The 18,630-nt window shown below is 37.7% G+C and overlaps 2 protein-coding genes across 4 annotated transcripts; one reads left to right on the top strand and one right to left on the bottom strand.

Annotated features, from left to right (window-relative positions):
* Nucleotides 1-720: 720 nt before the first annotated feature.
* nubp2 (nucleotide binding protein 2 (MinD homolog, E. coli)) lies at nt 721-9,754 on the bottom strand. Of its 3 annotated transcripts, XM_079805528.1 has the most exons (8): nt 8,947-9,754; nt 8,641-8,739; nt 6,551-6,669; nt 4,517-4,715; nt 3,339-3,493; nt 3,099-3,209; nt 2,939-3,008; nt 721-1,008 (listed from the first exon to the last, which is right to left on the bottom strand). In XM_079805528.1, exons 2-8 carry the CDS (start codon nt 8,672-8,674, stop codon nt 872-874), a joined length of 825 nt encoding a protein of 274 aa, XP_079661654.1. In that variant the 5' UTR covers nt 8,675-8,739; nt 8,947-9,754; the 3' UTR covers nt 721-871. The 3 variants fall into 3 exon arrangements, with proteins under 3 accessions (XP_079661654.1, XP_079661653.1, XP_079661655.1); XM_079805527.1 differs by having other exon boundaries at nt 8,641-9,428; XM_079805529.1 differs by lacking the exons at nt 8,641-8,739; nt 8,947-9,754 and adding an exon at nt 7,013-7,486.
* spsb3b (splA/ryanodine receptor domain and SOCS box containing 3b) lies at nt 7,709-18,439 on the top strand. The gene is made up of 7 exons (XM_079805525.1): nt 7,709-7,831; nt 11,018-11,112; nt 11,418-11,595; nt 13,916-14,103; nt 15,177-15,279; nt 16,018-16,143; nt 16,256-18,439. Exons 2-7 carry the CDS (start codon nt 11,020-11,022, stop codon nt 17,032-17,034), a joined length of 1,467 nt encoding a protein of 488 aa, XP_079661651.1. The 5' UTR covers nt 7,709-7,831; nt 11,018-11,019; the 3' UTR covers nt 17,035-18,439.
* Nucleotides 18,440-18,630: the final 191 nt, after the last annotated feature.

The following is an 18,630-nucleotide window of genomic DNA, read 5'->3' as shown; positions in this document are numbered from 1 at the left end:
TACGAATCAAGTTATTGATAAATCGTGAAACCGTTTGTATGCAACTTTCTTGCGCATATTCATGAGCACGCGCGGTGCTGTGTTCATGAGCACGGTACAGTCTGTGATGACGCGTTTTAACGGTCATCAATATCGTAAATCCTGCAACGTTTTTTGTTTTTTCATTTTTTTTTAAATTGTATGTACATTTATAACACTAACACTTTGTATTTAATTACGTTTACATCAAATTACAAAAAAAAAAAGTTACCGCTGCTGTGAGTAAGGTGGGTGTTTCTATATTTCTCTCTTTTCACTGCAGTCATCAATCTCTCTCTATTGTCTCCCTATTATTGAAAGTTGTGGAATCACTATTGTGGCGTTTTACTTTTGCTAATGGAGTAAATGGACACACAAAAAATATATTTAATGTATTTTCTCATTCACAACTATATTAATAAACCCAACTATGACGACTTGCGCTCTGAAAAACCTGGAAATGTGAAAAGGGTCTCCATTTCAAGCTAAATTTAAAAATATTAAATTGTGTGGTGATATATTAGGAGGGTTAAGACTAAATAATATCTTTTACTTGTCCTTGTTTATGTGATGAAGACGAAGGACATAAAAACGGGTAAAAGTTGCTGCATTTTTCTTGTGTTAAAAACATGCCTATCATTTGCTTTTCATTGTTTATAGTCATATTTTTTTTTACATATAGCTACAAGGAACACAAAGTTTGTTTAATATTTAGTTTTTATTATTAAGTTGCACCAGTATGAAACACTGCAGTCAATAACATCTAATATCTTCATATTTAATGAATAGAAAAAAACATTTACAGATAAATTCTCTCATAACAAATGGCATGAATGTGTCAGTGTTGTGGTGTTCAGGCGTCCAGGCTGCTGAGGAGCGTGTTGGCTATATCACAGATGGCGGTGTATGTGCTGCTCTCGGGAAACGCCTGCAGGAAGTCCCGGCCCTCATCTAAACTCGCTGTCAGGAGAGGATCCAGCGGGACGGAGCCTACACACACAGGATTACATGCGTTTAGACACCACAGGATCTGTGATATATACAGTCAAAATGCTTCTAAAATGGTATTTTCCGTACGTAAGCATGGGCGTCGGAACCATTGTATGTGTATGTGACCACTTTTTATGATCAATGATATTGGACCCACTCACTTTTATCGTCTCTAACATTCAGCACATGTCTGTTTACCCCTAATCGATAAACACTTATTATTAAACACCTGTTAGACGCTTTATTTCCACTTTTCTAATATTTTCGTCATTTTTATTGAAAATAAATGCCTTTCCGATCTGATATGTGATGGGAAAAGGGAGAAGATTGAGTTCAGCGAAAGGCGGACTCGAACCACGGGTCGATTTGTGTCAAAACTTGATGCCGTGCGTCTTACCAGACCATTACAAGAGCACACAGAGACTGACTGCTATCTGAATATTGACACAAGTATCTGTTTAAAACATTGATGCAAGCGCTACACTACTGCCGCTCTCAATGATATGGCAATTTCCGTAATTTTGTCTTTCTGAACTATACGTTCAGCAAGCAAAGCGGTATATTTGTACTTAAAGAGCACCTATCATGGAATTTTGAAATTTACCTTTCATGTAGTGTGTAACATAGATCTAAGTGAACAAAAACATCCTTCAAAATTTTGAAATATGACAGTGCACCGTATATATAGTTATTTTCTTTCAAAAGTAAGAGTCGACTCTGAGTCATTTTTAAGAATCGTTAGAAGACCGAAGCTTTTTCTCTGACTAGATGACGTCAACTTGTCAAGTTATTTGAATACGATACGCCCACTTATTGCGCTCCAAGACGCCAGTGAAAACTAGAAAACATCATGGCGACGAGACGCTGTGTTCTGAAGTGCGACTCAAAAGCAAACTTTTTTCATCTGCCCAAGGATGAGCATTTGAAGACTAAGTGGCTTGAAGACAAACCATACATTGTCGCGATTGTGTGTTTATTTAATCGTCAAATGTCTCTATTTGCATGTTTCGCGATCTCAGGAAGCTTTTATTATGGACTTCTATTATGGCACATGGTATCTTCTTCGTCTGTCTGTATCATATTTGGACTACATGTGCACAGAGCGCCCTCCGGCTGCCAGTATGAATTGAAAACAACACATAAGAGACTCAATCGCTCATGATTAGGATACATCTGCGCATTTTGAGGAAGTATTGAATAAAAAATACTCCTCTGTTTAGAAATTTGACAGACATATGAGAATCTATCAATATGTCTCCTCATCTGCACACTTTTGAACTAAAAGCCCTGAGGGATGTTGATTTGTCGCGAGTCTTCGTGAGGAGAATAGAGGAGTTTTTTTATGAATGAGATCAGCTGAGGCTCATATTACAATCTAACGGTTCCGACGCGGTTTTCATATTAATAACTCCTGACACATATTAACAAATTACTGTCACTATAAGACTTTGATGGGCGTTCCGTTTCCGAAAATATCTGCACAGACTATACCAATCACAACTGACTGGGTCATCGGACCAATCACCGCAGATTAGCGTCACGTAAAGGCGGAGTTTTGAAAAGTGAATCACTAAAGGAATCATTTGAGAATCGCTGTCAAAACAGGTAAAAATAAATACATATTATAAGAAAACTAAAGTCTTTTTTGTCATTGCATGCATGCAAAACTGTTGTTGGGGACTTCTAAAACAATATTTGGAACATTTTAAATGCCATAACAGGTGCTCTTTAATGTAATTGGCATCTACTCCAGTAAAATATTTCTGAGGACCCACCCACATTTTTTTTGCTTCCGACGCCCATGTATGTAAGAGACTTTTGGACCCCACTATATTTACTGACACATACAAAAGTCTCTAATCTATCCTGTCCCACACAATGAGAGGATGTGCACCATCAAGTGGTGAATAGAGGAACAACACAACATTACCTAGAAACACAGATCCTGTGAGCTTGGCTAATTCCTCACCTCCACCTTTAGAGAAAATGTTACTGCACTCCTGAAAAACACACATCAGTGTAATGTTTAAATCGGTTATTTGGTTTGTTTGAGACATTTCCCTGTACAGCTGTGTGTGTTTTACACTCACAGAACAGTGTGGACACACAAAGCCGCTCATGTTCTCCACGATGCCCAGGATTTTCACGCCGGTCTTCTTACAGAAGGTGATCTCGCGCCTCACATCTCCTGTGGACACTGCCTGACATTTCAAAGGGGGTTCATGCATGTTATTCAGCAGACAGGAGTGTGTGTGTGTGTGTGTGTGTGTGTGTGTGTGTGTGTGTGTGTGTGTGTGTGTGTGTGTGTGTGTGTGTGTGTGTGTGTTTACCTGTGGTGTAGTGACCAGCACGGCTCCGTCCACTTTATGTTTGCGCAGGTTCTCGACGACGGCCAGGTGTTCGTCTGAGGTCCCCGGGGGCGTGTCCACCAGCAGAACGTCCAGTTCGCCCCATGCCACATCACTGACAAACTGCCCAATCAGAGCTGGGTCGGGGACATGAGACGGGAACACATCAGGTACCAAAGTCAAAAAACTCCAGCTGTTAAATGTCACAGGTCAGACCTGTTTTTTTGGGCCCCCTCCACACGACGGCTCATGTGTTAAATGCGATTCATCTTGTTATTCTATATGATCCAAGGTTCTAATACAAGTATGTTTTTCACTAAAAACAATTAAAGGGTTAGTTCACCCAAAAATGAAAATTCTGTCATTAATATCTTACCCTCATGTCGTTCGACACCCGTAAGACCTCCGTTCATCTTTAAGTATTATTTCATTGTATTATTTTAAGCCATGCTCATAATAATATGAGCGAATTTTGAATATTTCCAGTGAGCAATCACGTGTCCGAGATTAGTAATTTGCATAGAATACGCCCAGACCATGCCCATATATGGGCTTTCCGCCCTGTTTTTACCACGGCCAATAAGTGTGATATCCTCAAAACAAGTTCAAAGAAATCTATTTAAGAAGATTAAATATATCGTTTAACACATTTATAAGGACACACCGAGTACTTTTGTGTACGAATCAAGTTATTGATAAATCGTGAAACCGTTTGTATGCAAATTTCTTGCGCATATTCATGAGCACGCGCGGTGCTGTGTTCATGAGCACGGTACAGTCTGTGATGACGCGTTTTAACGGTCATCAATATCGTAAATCCTGCAACGTTTTTTGTTTTTTCTAAATTGTATGTACATTTATAACACTAAAACTTTGTATTTTAGTACTTTTACATCAAATTACAAAAAAAAAAGTTACCGCTGCTGTGAGTAAGGTGGGTGTTTCTATATTTCTCTCTTTTGACTGCCGTTATTAATCTCGCTATATTTTTTCCCTCTTTTTGAAAGTCGAGAAATCACTATTGTGGCGTTTTACTTTTGCTATTTGAGCAAATGGATGGCACCAAACTGCCCAATCAGAGCTGGGTCGGGGACATGAGACGGGAACACATCAGGTACCAAAGTAAAAAAACTCCAGCTGTTAAAGGTCACAGGTCAGACCTGTTTTTTTGGGCCCCCTCCACACGACGGCCTCGTCTGAATCCTCCAGCAGGAAGCCGATGGACATGAGGGCCAGCTTCTGCTGCGGGTCTGCGTACACAGGCACCCATCCCGCATCACACTGGTGGACCTCCGGATGCCCCACACTCAGCATCCGCGGGATACTGGGACCACACAGATCCACATCCAGGATCCCCACCTCATCAAACCAGAACACAGAGCAGAGTCACTCAATACAGACACACAGAACAGAAGATCAAAGAGAAGAGCAGAACAGCATAGAGCAAAGCCAAATATATTAAAATGGAGCAGAATATAATAAAATAGAGCAAAACAAAATATATTAAAATGGAGCAGAATAGAATAAAATAGAGTGGGATATAATAGAAATAGAGCAAAACAAAATATATTAAAATGGAGCAGAATATAATAAAATAGAGTGGGATATAATAGAAATAGAGCAAAGCCAAATATATTAAAATGGAGCAGAATATAATAAAATAGAGTGGAATATAATAGAAATAGAGCAAAACAAAATATATTAAAATGGAGCAGAATATAATAAAATAGAGTGGGATATAATAGAAATAGAGCAAAACAAAATATATTAAAATAGAGCAGAAGATAATAGAATATAGCAAAACAGAATATTAAAATAGAGCAGAATAGAATAAAATAGAGTAGAATATAATAGAAAAGAGCTAAATAAAATACATTAAAATAGAGCAAACGATTATAGAAAAGTGCAGAATATAATATAATAGCGCAAAACAGAATATTAAAATAGAGCAGAATAAAATAGAGTGGAATATAATAGAAAAGAGCTAAATAAAATACATTAAAATAGAGCAAACGATTATAGAAAAGTGCAGAATATAATATAATAGCGCAAAACAGAATATTAAAATAGAGCAGAATAAAATAGAGTGGAATATAATAGAAATAGAGCTAAACAAAATATATTAAAATAGATTAGAATAGAACGGAATAGAATAAAGTAGAGCAGAATAGAATAGAAAAGAGCTCAATTTAATACGATATAGCACACAGAATATATTAAAATAGAGTAAAATATAATATAATAGAGCAAATTAGAATATATTAAAATAAAGCAGAATAGAATAAAATAGAGTGGAATATAATAGAAATAGAGCAAAACAAAATATATTAAAATAGAGCAGAAAATAATAAAATAGAGCAAACGATAATAGAAAAGGGCAGAATATAATATAATAGAGCAAAACAGAATATATTAAAATAGAGTAAAGTAAAATATAATATAATAGAGCAAAATAGAATATATTAAAATAGAGTAAAATATAATATAGAGCAAAATAGAATATATTAAAATAAAGCAGAATAGAATAAAATAGAGTGGAATATAATAGAAATAGAGCAAAACGAAATATATTAAAATAGAGCAGAAAATTATAAAATAGAGCAAACGATAATAGAAAAGAGCAGAATATAATATAATAGAGCAAAACAGAATATATTAAAATAGAACAGAATAGAACAAAAAAGAGCAGAATATAATGGAATAAACAGCAGAATATAATGGAATAAACAGCAGAATATAATGGAATAAACAGCAGAATATAATGGAATATAGTAAAATATTACAATAGAGCAGAATAGTATAGAATAGAGCAAAATATAATAGAACAGAGCAGAATATAGCAGAATACAGTAGAGCAGATGTATAATAAATACAGCAGAGCAGAAGAGAAGAAAATGGAGCAGAAGAAAATAGAAAAGAGCTACATTTACATATATCAAAATAGAGCAGAATATACTAAAATAGAGTAGAATATAGTAGAATAGAATAAAACAGAGCAGAAGATAATAGAAAAGGGGCAACATTTATTATAATAGAGCAAAACAGAAAATACAAAAATAGAGTAGAATATAATTGAAACAGCAGAATATAATAAAGCAGAAGATAACAGAAAAGAATAGAATACAGTAGAGAAGAACATAAAATGGAGCAGAATAGAATCAATATAAACAGAAGAGAAGAGAAAGAAGTGTCACCTTCTTGCCTGCATGTACGAGCGCTAGCGCGAGTTCAGTGGTGATGGTGCTTTTGCCCACTCCACCTTTCCCAGACAGAACCAGAACCACGTGCTTCACCTCAGACAGATTCCCTTTCTCTGAGACAAACATCGCCTTGCGTTTCAACTCAAAGACATGCAGTCATGCTGTGAGCTCATACTGTGGTATTTATATATGTATACCATGTACATATCATCATGTTAAATGTCCAACAAAAACACTATATTTTCAATCTAGCAGAAAAACATGACATTGTTGTGGTTCCTAAACTACACAGAAACGTCCAAAAACATGTTATTTTTTTATTATACTGATTTCAAAATGCCTGTATTATTGCGTTTATGTTATTTTTACTCTGTTTCATTTTATGACAACGTAAATGTACAGTTGAGAAGTGATTCAGTATTTAAATATACTACTAATTTAAGTGCTCGCACTTACCGCTGCGGTCCATGTTGGTTTATTTTTACTTCCGCATTGTCATACGTAATAACGACGTTCTGCGTTGTTGATCCCGCCTAAGGACAAGCTCGTCCAATCAGATGCTAGAGTACAGAGCGTCTCTCATTACTATTGGTCATTTAGCCGACTTAGTCACGCCCATGTTATTGTCTTGTAGTATTTAAAGTTTTCAGCCTGGTGAAATATTCACGCATAATTATTCATTAACAGTAATTATGTGTATTAATGTTGTTATCAAATACGCGAAAATACTGTTTTTATATTATAATACCAGCCTGTTGTGCAGGCTTTTGAGTTCACACGTCATTGATGTTTACATGTTGTTCTGTAGGTCAGATAATTTGTCGTTTAAGGTAAAGTTGACGGAAAGCCAGCGCGCGCTGATCCTTAAAGCGGCCTTTAATGAGGATGATAGACAGAACGACCCGTTCCGTCTGTCAAATTACGAGTCCTACTATGGCGAAAGCGTTGTACAATGAATATTAACTACGTAACAAGACGTTTACCCAATATGGATAACTGATTGGCTGAAAGGAGACGACGTAAGTGGGCGCCCAGCTCGGACTATGAATATTAATTAGCAAGGTTACTAAGCAACGACTTCATGAGCTATTTAATATTAATGAACTACGCCTTTTCCATAGTGTGATTCATGACTGGCCGGTGTTATGTTGTGTGTTTGGTGTGTGTAGATGTAGGTCAACACACTGACACGAAGCTACTATATCACTTACACCAGCTCCGGATGGAAACGAGCGTTTAAAGCAGAGGAAATCAACTCTACGAAACATTAACAAGGTATGTGAGTTTATATGCAAATTAGGTCATACCTGTAGTTAGGAAAAAAGTGGTATTATAAGTGATTCTCGTGTGACTCTTGGTGCCTTCAGGAAACAGTAGATAGAAGTCTAAAATGTTGTCAAGGATGTAAAGACGTTTTCTTGTTCATAATAGTAATAATAATGCATTTTAATAACTCTTACTTAATCATAATTGTTGAGATATTATAATCATTATACACACTCTAAACAATGCTTGTTTCAACCCAAATTTGAGTCAAATGTGGACAAACCCAGCCGTTGGGTTACATTTTTAACGGTTGTGTTTGTTCATATTTGACCCAAAATTGATCATTATTAATGTGTATTGGTATTATGCTAATATTAAGTATATTTCATATTGTTATATTTAGTAGAACTACTATTGTTAATATTTTGTACATGTCAGAAGTTGTTTTCAGTGTTTTAACTATAATTCATATTTACATGATTGTGCTGTTTTATCAACATATTCACCATAAAATTGTTGATCTAAATAATAACAGGCTAAATAATAATGTCAAGCTGTGACATGCTATACTTAATTTTATGCACAATTGTGCAGAATTATTATGCATTCTGTTTTATGAGCTCATATTATAATTTACTGCATTCAGTATTTGCACTTAAGTCACAGTGCAGGAATATGTAAGTGAAAATATGCATTTTCCTTTATATATTCAAATAAATGACTTAAAATATTGATGTTGTGTTACCAGCATCATCCCCTCTCACATTGCTTCTTACACAATCTTGTTTTTTATGAATATGCAGATGAAATGTGCTTACCGTATGCCAGTGTAATGCAAACGTATTGCGCCATTGCATTTCTCAGAAGCTCACAGTAAAGATGGGCCAGTTGGTGGAGGTATCCAGGGCAGGATTCTCCTTTTGGATACACATTAGCCATCAATTAGCGAACACCTGGCTGTGTCGCATGCACATTAGGACAGAAATAATTAGGATTTTCTATCCAATTATACATTGATATCTGGGGTATAGAAACATTTGAAATGCTTTCATAACCTATAATCATTTAATAAATCAGATGTGTGAAAAAAAACAACACAAGGGCATACCAGTTTCTGTGTTTACCGGTATTCGTGTAAAGAGCTCAGATTTGATAGTGTTTTCTGCTGTGCCAGCCTGGTCTGGTGATGTTTTTTAAAGTTTCGTCACTCTCATGGGCTGTTTTGAGAACTCTTACAGTGTAAACATCAGAGCGATCTGAGCAGATCACATGAAGCATGTAAGACTAGAGTCTCAGGTTTCCAGCCGTGGCAAATGGAGCAATCAGAAGTAGGCTACAGTGTCAGCCGAGTCAGTCTGTCAATGCAAAACAAGTTCAAGGCAAAGCCGGACATCTGAGAGTCAGCGGATACAGGACTGAGAAACTACAGATCAGCTGCAGCATCTACTGAGAGAGAGAGAGATAGATAGATAGATAGATAGATAGATAGATAGATAGATAGATAGATAGATAGATAGATAGATAGATAGATAGATAGATAGATAGATAGATAGATAGATAGATAGATAGATAGATAGATTTGCAGAACATCAAATTGTCCTTAAACGTCGCCCCAGGGGCATCCACTCAAAGTCCAAATGCAACGTGTGTGTGTGTGTGTGCTGTCTCCTGTTATTATTGTGTGCCATCCTCAACACTTGCTGTCCATAGTCAGATGTAAGGCTTCATAAGGGAACTCCCATAATTTGAGCACATATTAACAATACCTTGTAACCAGTGACGAAAACCAACAAATAAAAGAAAAAATACAAGATACTTTCAAAAAATGATTTGTAAAAAGACCTGAGGATTCCTCTCTGTACATTGAAATAATTAAGCTTTTTTAAGAATTAAGACGGACGGATGGCTGGATGGAAAGATAGATAGATGGATGGATGGATGGATGGATGGATGGAAAGATAGATGGATGGAAAGATGGATGGATGGATGGATGGAAAGAGATGGATGGATGGAAAGATAGATGTATAGATGGATGGAAGGATGAATAGGAAAGATGGATGGATGGAAAGAGAGATGGATGGATGGATGGAAAGATAGATGGATAGATGGATGGAAGGATGAATAGGAAAGATGGATGGATGGATGGATGGAAAGATAGATGGATGGATGGATGGAAAGATAGAGGGATGGATGGAAAGATATAGGGATAGATAGATGGATGGAAGTACAGACAGATAGATAGATGGATGGATGGATGGATGGATGGACGGACAGATAGATAGAACATTAGATAGATGGATGGATGTACAGACAGATAGATAGAACGATAGATAGAACGATCGATAGATAGATAGATAGATAGATAGATAGATAGATAGATAGATAGATAGATAGATAGATAGATAGATAGATAGATAGATAGATAGATAGATAGATAGATAGATAGATAGATAGATAGATGGATGGATGTACAGATGGATGTACAGATGGATGGGTTGATGGATAGATAGAACAATAGATAGATGAATGGATGGATAGATAGAACGATAGATAGATAGATGGATGTACAAACAGATAGATAGATGAATGGATGGATAGATAGATAGATAGATAGATAGATAGATAGATAGATAGATAGATAGATAGATAGATAGATAGATAGATAGATAGATAGATAGATAGATAGATAGATAGATAGATAGATAGATAGATAGATAGATAGATAGATAGATAGATAGATAGATAGATAGATAGATAGATAGATGTACAAACAGATAGATAGATGAATGGATGGATAGATAGAACGATAGATAGATAGATGGATGTACAAACAGATAGATAGAACAATAGATAGATAGATGGATGTACAAACAGATAGATAGAACAATAGATAGATAGATAGATAGATAGATAGATAGATAGATAGATAGATAGATAGATAGATAGATAGATAGATAGATAGATAGATAGATAGATAGATAGATAGATAGATAGATAGATAGATGGATGTACAAACAGATAGATAGATAGATAGATAGATAGATGGATGTACAAACAGATAGATAGAACAATAGATAGATGGATGGATAGATAGATGGATGTACAAACAGATAGATAGAACAATAGATAGATGGATGGATGGATGGATGGACGGTCAGACAGCATTAACAGCCTCATTGTGTTGTTGTGTTCCAGGAATGTCTTGGAATCTGTATGTTGTCAGTGAAAATGTCCCGGAGACTGAAGCCACGCCCCTCAGCCCAGAAGACAAACAGGCGGCCGCAGCTCAGGTGAGCATGAGTGTGTGTGACTCTACACGTGCTGCGGTTATTTCCGTCTGCTTATTTTGAGCTAACCAGTACCAGCTTTACATTACCTGGGCATCTGGCCAATCAGAGTCTCAGATGAACGGTTTACAGTGACACAGCGTGTGCAGCCCTGCTCTAATGTGCCTCTTACTGGAGGAGATCGTGAAATAATCTCCATAGGCTTGAGTTGCTTAATGCTAAATATTATTGCTTTTGATTTTAAAATGTGACCTGGGCATTCTGAGAGAGATGCTTGACTGGTTGTGTGTGTGTGTGTGTGTGTGCAGTCGGAGGCTGGCTCTACAGGGTACGAGGCCGTGACGGTGTGTGTGCCAGCGGAGATGCCCCCAGTGGTGCCCGTGACGGGCGAGTCGTTCTGCCAGTGTCCAGCTCAAACTGAGCTCAGCTCGGACGCCCAGATCAGCCCAAACACCCTCAGCTGCACCTGTGGAGAGGAAGAGCAGGGTGAGATTCATCGGGCAATCAAGCTTTTGGACACTAAAGACAACATCACAATAAGCTGACTTAAGAAAATATGATTTGCACTTCGTCATACACGACCCTTCAAAATTTTGGGGTCAGTAAGAAATGAACATTTTTATTGGGCAAGGACGCGTTAAATGGCCGAAAGTGACAGTAAAGACATTTATTATGTTAAAAAATCCTGAAATAAACAAAAATATTAAGCAGCACAACTGTTTACAATATTGATAAAAAGGCGCTGTGTAATGATCAGGCGCTGTGTAATATCATTGCGCTCTGCGCTCATGGTACGGCACAAAGTTCATCGATTATTACGCAGGAATGAGAGTATAGTTCCTAACCATATCAGTCTAGAAAATCACAACTTTTCCTTTTCCGTCTGTCTTCGTACACGATATAACTACACACATCACAACATGTAAATAGGAAAATGTTGGTGTTATTTTGTCTCTTATTGAGCAGTAGGCTAGCTGGAGCCATTTACCTCCAGTCTTTGTGCTAGGCTAGGCTAGCTGGAGCCATTTACCTCCAGTCTTTGTGCTAGGCTAGGCTAGCTGGAGCCATTTACCTCCAGTCTTTGTGCTAAGCTAGGCTAGCTGGAGCCATTTACCTCCAGTCTTTGTGCTAAGCTAGGCTAGCTGGAGCCGTTTACCTCCAGTCTTTGTGCTAAGCTAGGCTAGCTGGAGCCGTTTACCTCCAGTCTTTGTGCTAAGCTAGGCTAGCTGGAGCCATTTACCTCCAGTCTTTGTGCTAAGCTAGGCAAGCTGGAGCCATTTACCTCCAGTCTTTGTGCTAAGCTAGGCTAGCTGGAGCCATATACCTCCAGTCTTTGTGCTAAGCTAGGCTAGCTGGAGCCATATACCTCCAGTCTTTGTGCTAAGCTAGGCTAGCTGGAGGCATTTACCTCCAGTCTTTGTGCTAAGCTAGGCTAGCTGGAGCCATTTACCTCCAGTCTTTGTGCTAAGCTAGGCTAGCTGGAGCCATTTACCTCCAGTCTTTGTGCTAAGCTAGGCTAGTGGTGGGTGTGTCAGACAGAGTTATGGCACAGAGATCAGAATGGTGTGTATGGACTTATCTAACTCTGGGGGATACAGGGAATAAGATAAAGTCCCAAAAAGTTGGCAGGTTCCTTTAAAGCAGAGTCCAGAAAAATTTAAACAGAATAAACTATAAAACAGATTTCATAGGGTCCTAAATTAAATTGCATGAACTGCAAAAAATTATGAGTTTTGTTTTCCAGTACAAATTCCAACAAGAGAACAAGTTAAAACAAGAACAAATATATCTGTCATCGGGTATGAAAATGACTTACATTTGAATTAAGTTGATTTTTATGAACACACTGGCAGATATTTGTTCTTGTTTTAATCATAAAATCACTTTCACAAGATTTCTTATCTCAAACTTTAAGCAATTTTTTTGTAAAATTAATAAAAAGGTTATGGAGATCTGTTGGAAATTTTCAAATGTTGAAGTGTCACTAATAAAACTTGTGTGCTTACATTTAGAGAACGTACTGACGTGTTATGCTCCCTTCAATGTATACCTTACATTTTCTTTAAAGCTGCACTATGTAAGTTTTCCGTCCGCTAGAGGTCGCCTGTTCAAAACAAGGCGTAGTTTGAGCGCAGACTCTCGGGACATGTGGTCTTCACCTCAGCCGGTGGAAAAGACTCGGGATAGGACTCGGGCAGAAATCATGTTCATGATGTGATTATTAACGTTACTGTAGTGAAGCAGAGCAGGACCGAGAGTTGTGGAGCTGAGGAACTGATGTAGCGATTGTTAATAAGATGAACGCAACACATGCCTCGCGAGCAGCGGGACTTTTATTATGACACAGTCGCCGGTGCCACTTCCGCTTTTCCGGTCATGAGTATGAGGTAAAGCAGCTCTGTTTATCATATTAGACACATCTGAGTGTGTTGATGATGTTATGACGTTACTCTGTGCTTCTCTCTGCGGCTGCTATGACACTTGTTCACACTGCATTGAGAGTAAAGCGTTTCTGCAAAATAAAAGCGGAAACCGAGTCTAACGCAGATATGACATCATCGACAGGCGACTCCCTCACACGTCCCGGTTCCTTGGGTAAAATAGCAATTTCTCACGATTTACAAATAGTTGGAAACATTTGGGATATTGTAAATACTCAACTGAATAAAATATATAACACTGGCCTAGTGGTTTTTGGATATTCTTCTGCAAAACTGTTACATATTGCAGCTTTAATTGGTCTTTAAAGTTCTTACATTTACCTTCATAAACCCTGAATACATGGAATGTTTATTGTTGTGTTCAGGATGTGATTGGGTTTGGGACGAGGACAGCAAACCTTCCTCCGTGGCTCTGAGCTGCTCTAACCGGAAGGTGAGCTTCCACTCGGAGTACAGCTGTGGAACCGCCGCCATCAGGGGCGCCAAGGCTATCGGTGACGGGCAGCACTTCTGGGAAATCAAGATGACATCACCGGTGTACGGCACAGATATGGTGAGATATACGGAGACTGGATGTACAAAGATCCTAAAGTACAACACTGATCATCTAAGCAAACTCCTTTACATGCCTATATTAGGTAACACTTTAGAATAATGGTCATTAGTTAACATTAGTTAATGTATTAATGCTGCCTTCACGTGCTATCGGAAATTTCCTAATTTCCACTTTAGAAGTCGTGATTACGAGCTTGTTGCATTCAAGTGCTTTGTTGTCGGAGTGAACAGTAATCATGGTGGACACCAGGTTATTCTTGCCTATTTATTGGGAAAATCTTATTAAAACCAACAACATATGTAGTGTCCCATGCACCGACAACCATATAAACATTCCAGATAGTCCGCTTTCAGCTGATTCTATAATTTCAGTCAAATGCAGGCTATTTTCGCTGTGTACCAAACATACAATACGCTTCATATGATTACTCTTACATGTAAATATGTACTACATTAATGTAAGACAAGACGACCTAGCTGTTTTGGAAAAAAAAACAATAAAACCAACCACACCTGCCACAGCAGTCTAGTTCTCCCGGCCACCATGTTTAAAGCTTATGACACGCCCATCTCGGGAATTGGGGTATCAAAATTATCTTCCCAGTGGTAAACACGACATCATGAGGGCGTTCATGTGCAATTTTTACCTAGGAAACTCGTATTTACGATAATTCCGATAGCACGTGAAGGCAGCATAACTAACATGAACTAACCATGAGCAGTACATTTGTTACTGTTTTTGTTCATCTTTGTTAACGTTAGTTAATATAAATCCAGCTGTTCATGGTTTGTTCATGTTAGTTCACAGTGCATTAACTAATGTTAACAAGATTTTAATAATGCATTAGTAAATGTTGAAATTAACATTAACAAAGATAAATAAACGCTTTATAAGTGCAGTTCATAATTAGTTCATGTTAACTAATGTAGTTAACTAATGTTAACTAATGACCATTATTCTAAAGTGTTACCCTATATTATTATAAAGACGTTCCTGATAATGTCATATTAATACAAATGTTTTAGAAAGTTTATATTTTATGTATGCATCTTGTGTGTTCATGAGCACAGATGGTTGGTATCGGGACATCAGAAGTGAACCTGGATCAGTTCAAACATAGTTTCTGCAGTCTGTTGGGCACTGACGAGGACAGCTGGGGTCTGTCCTACACAGGTGAGGTCAGAGGTCACCTCTGCACTCTTCACAGTTGATTCAATATTATTCATTTAAAAACGTAAAACCTGCACATTTGTGCATAAAATGAAAAATAGATATACAGTATGATCTAACCCTTAAAATGACTAAATGGACTAAAAGTAATATTTTGACTTCATTAAATCTCATTTAATCCTTTATATGGAGTTTTAGATATACACTACCATTCATAAGTCTTATTTAAAAAAAGAAGTAATTAATACTTCTATTCAGCAAGGATGCGTTAAATTGATCAAAAGTGACAGTAAAGAGACATTTATAATGTTTCTAATTCTATTTCAAATACATTTCTATTCACTTCAGAATCCTGAAAAAAATATATCACGGCTTCCACAAAAATATTAGGTGGTTTTCAACATTAAGAATAATCATAAATGTTTCTTGAGCATGAAATCATCATATTAGAATGATTTCTGAAGGATCATGTGACACTGAAGACTGGAGGAATGATGCTGAAAATACAGCTTTGAGCACAGAAATAAGTTACATTTTAATATTTACCCACAGTTTTAAATTATAATATTTCACTGTATTTCTGATCAAATAAATGCAGCCGTGGTGAGCAGAAGAGACTTCTTTCAACAAAATAAAAAATCTTTCCGTGCCCAATTTTGTTTTTACGGTGCAGGACTGCATTTTTTGGTAGTATTTGTGTTTTTAATCTTTGTATTTGAATCTACGTTTACCTTGTTATAGGTCACCTCCATCATAAGGGGTCAAAGGTGAACTTTTCTTCACGGTTCGGTCAAGGGTCCATAATCGGGGTTCATCTGGACAGCTGGCACGGCACCCTGAGCTTCTACAAGAACCGTCGCTGCATCGGTAAGACGCTCTTTTCTTTCCTTTATGACTGCATTTCCTACTCAAACAACTACAATCTTTCTTTTTCTTCCTTTCTATCCATCCATCGTTCTTCCTCCTTTGGTTCGGTCAGGCATAGCAGCTACTCACTTGCAAAATAAGCGTCTCTATCCGATGGTGTGTTCGACCGCGGCCAAGAGCAGCATGAAGCTGATCCGTTCACATTCTGTGCCCACCACACTGCAGTACCTGTGCTGCACACAGCTAGCCCAAATGCTGCCCCGCTGCCCCGAGGCTCTGCGTGAGCTTCCTCTGCCGCCGGGTCTGCGTCTGCTGCTGTTTAACCGGCTGGGATGGGTGTTGACCCTCGGCTGCGCGGAAAACAGCGAGGACAAGACAACACAAACAGAAGATGGCAACTTTGACAAACACACAAGCCCCTTTCCTCCCCGCAATCCCTCTGACACTGAGCGCGTCTTTATTTCTAGCTCCTTCTCTGATAACCCTGGTTCTTACTGCGGTAAAGACGACCCTCTTGATAATCTTGAAGCCTCCATATATCCTGATTCTGCTTCCTGTCCAGATGACGCACATCATCAAAACGCCGTCTCCATAATGGATGTCGGCTGTTACCTTGATCCCTCCTCACCCTCTGACCACAACTCCCTTCCTAACCCTGAATGCCAGCACTGTCCTTGTTGTGACCCCCCGCTCTCTGTCTCCAGTGATGGCTGTAAGGTAAATGACCTCAGTTCTGTGTATAAACCGGAACGCACCGGTTCCTGCGTTCTCTACTCCGCCTACACTCCAACAGGCCACACCTCCTGGCCAGACTCCGCCTCTGAGAGTGACTCGGACGACTTCTCCTCGGATCTCGAGACGTATAAGAGGAAACGCTGCCGCTGGACATGAGACACAGAAAGTTTACATGTAAAAATAGGGAGAGTTCATCGTTTACTCACCCTCATGCCACTCCAAACCCATATGATTTATGAGTATGAGTAGCCCTGCCCAACTCACAATATGGCTTAGTGCAATTATTACATAATTTATGCGCTGCGTGTTTCGGAGTGAAGCATGGCACTGTGTTCATTTACACGTAACATTATTATCTCATCCATGAATGTTCTGCATAGCTATGTTTGGATCACTTATAATACGCATTTAAAAAACACAACATGCTCAACCATCTTCCCAAAATTGTACAGAAGTGTTTATAAACCATCAAAAGAGAAGCTTTAAAGGGTTAGTTCACCCAAAAATGAAAATTCTGTCATTAATTTCTTACCCTCATGTCGTTTGACACCCGTAAGACCTCCGTTCATTTTTGTGCGCAAAAAACCCCTAAATAACGACTTACATAGTGATGACGATTTCAAAACACGGCCTCATGAAGCTTCGAAGCGTTATGAATCAATGAGTCGATTCAGCAGTTTGAATCGCCAAATTTCAGCAGTTTGGCGGTTTGATCCGAATCATGATTCGACTCACTGATTCATAACGCTTCGAAGCTTCATGATGCTTTGTTTTGAAATCGTCATCACTATGTAAGTCGTTATTTAGGGTTTTTTTGCGCACAAAAACTATTCTCGCCGATTCATAAAGTTATCGTAGAACCACTGTAGTGAGATGGACTTTGTAACGACGTCTTTAGTACCTTTTAAGGGTCTTGAGAGTGTAAAGTGCCATTGAGCCAATGGAGGCCTTTCAGAGCCATCAGATTTCAACTAAAATATCTTCATTTGTGTTCTGAAGATGAACGGAGGTCTTACGGGTGTCGAACGACATGAGGGTAAGTAATTAATGGCAGAATTTTCATTTTTGGATGAACTAACCCTTTAAGGAAAAAGCGTAACTTGTGTGACGATGATGTCAGACGTAGCGTAAGCGTTTTGAACTGCGAGAGGTGTTACACTTTCTACATAAGTTGAATATGGAAGGCGGTCCGCGGGAATCTAGAAATTTGACTTTATCACTTGTTAAATATGGATATTTTTCTTACACAAACCCATCAATTCTCTTCAGAAGGCCTTTATTAACCCCAGAGGCGTGTGGAGCACTTTTATAATGGATGGATGCACTTTTATAGGCTTAAAATTTTGGGCTGCCATTATAAAGCTTGGAAGAGCCAGGACTTTATTAATATAACTCTGATTGTGTTCGTCTGAAAGAAGAAAGTCATATACACCTAGGATGACTTGAGGGTGAGAAAATTATGTAATTTTCATTTTTGGGTGAACTATCCCTTTAAGGTCTCCGCTAAAATCTTGATGATTTGAAAATGAAGAAATTAAGACAACAATAAATATTAGTATTGTAATTTTACAGTTGCACAATTATTATTATTATTATTAAACTATTATTTTGTTTATCTTTATTATGTAATAATAATATATATTATTAAATATAATAATAATATATTAAATATTATTAAAATAATAACAAATAATTGTATAATAAATATAATAATAGCAATAATAATTTTATATTTTTATATTATTATTTTTT

This window comes from Gobio gobio (genome assembly GCF_949357685.1).
Source record: "Gobio gobio genome assembly, chromosome: 23".
Taxonomy (NCBI): Eukaryota; Metazoa; Chordata; class Actinopteri; order Cypriniformes; family Gobionidae; genus Gobio; species Gobio gobio.
The sequence above is the reverse complement of the archived record's forward strand: the minus strand, read 5'-3'. Positions and strand labels throughout refer to the sequence as shown.

Excerpts from the sequence above, each read along its gene's own strand:
- nubp2 (XM_079805527.1), bottom strand. The coding sequence starts at position 8,761 with ATGGCTAATGTGTATCCAAAAGGAGAATCCTGCCCTGGATACCTCCAC. Across the intron at positions 3,009-3,098 it reads TTGTGTGTCCACACTGTTCT|GAGTGCAGTAACATTTTCTC; the intron begins GTGAGTGTAAAA and ends TGTGTTTTTCAG. Across the intron at positions 1,009-2,938 it reads CACAGGATCTGTGTTTCTAG|GCTCCGTCCCGCTGGATCCT; the intron begins GTAATGTTGTGT and ends CTGTGTGTGTAG.
- spsb3b (XM_079805525.1), top strand. The coding sequence starts at position 11,020 with ATGTCTTGGAATCTGTATGTTGTCAGTGAAAATGTCCCGGAGACTGAA. Across the intron at positions 11,113-11,417 it reads AACAGGCGGCCGCAGCTCAG|TCGGAGGCTGGCTCTACAGG; the intron begins GTGAGCATGAGT and ends GTGTGTGTGCAG. Across the intron at positions 14,104-15,176 it reads CGGTGTACGGCACAGATATG|ATGGTTGGTATCGGGACATC; the intron begins GTGAGATATACG and ends TCATGAGCACAG.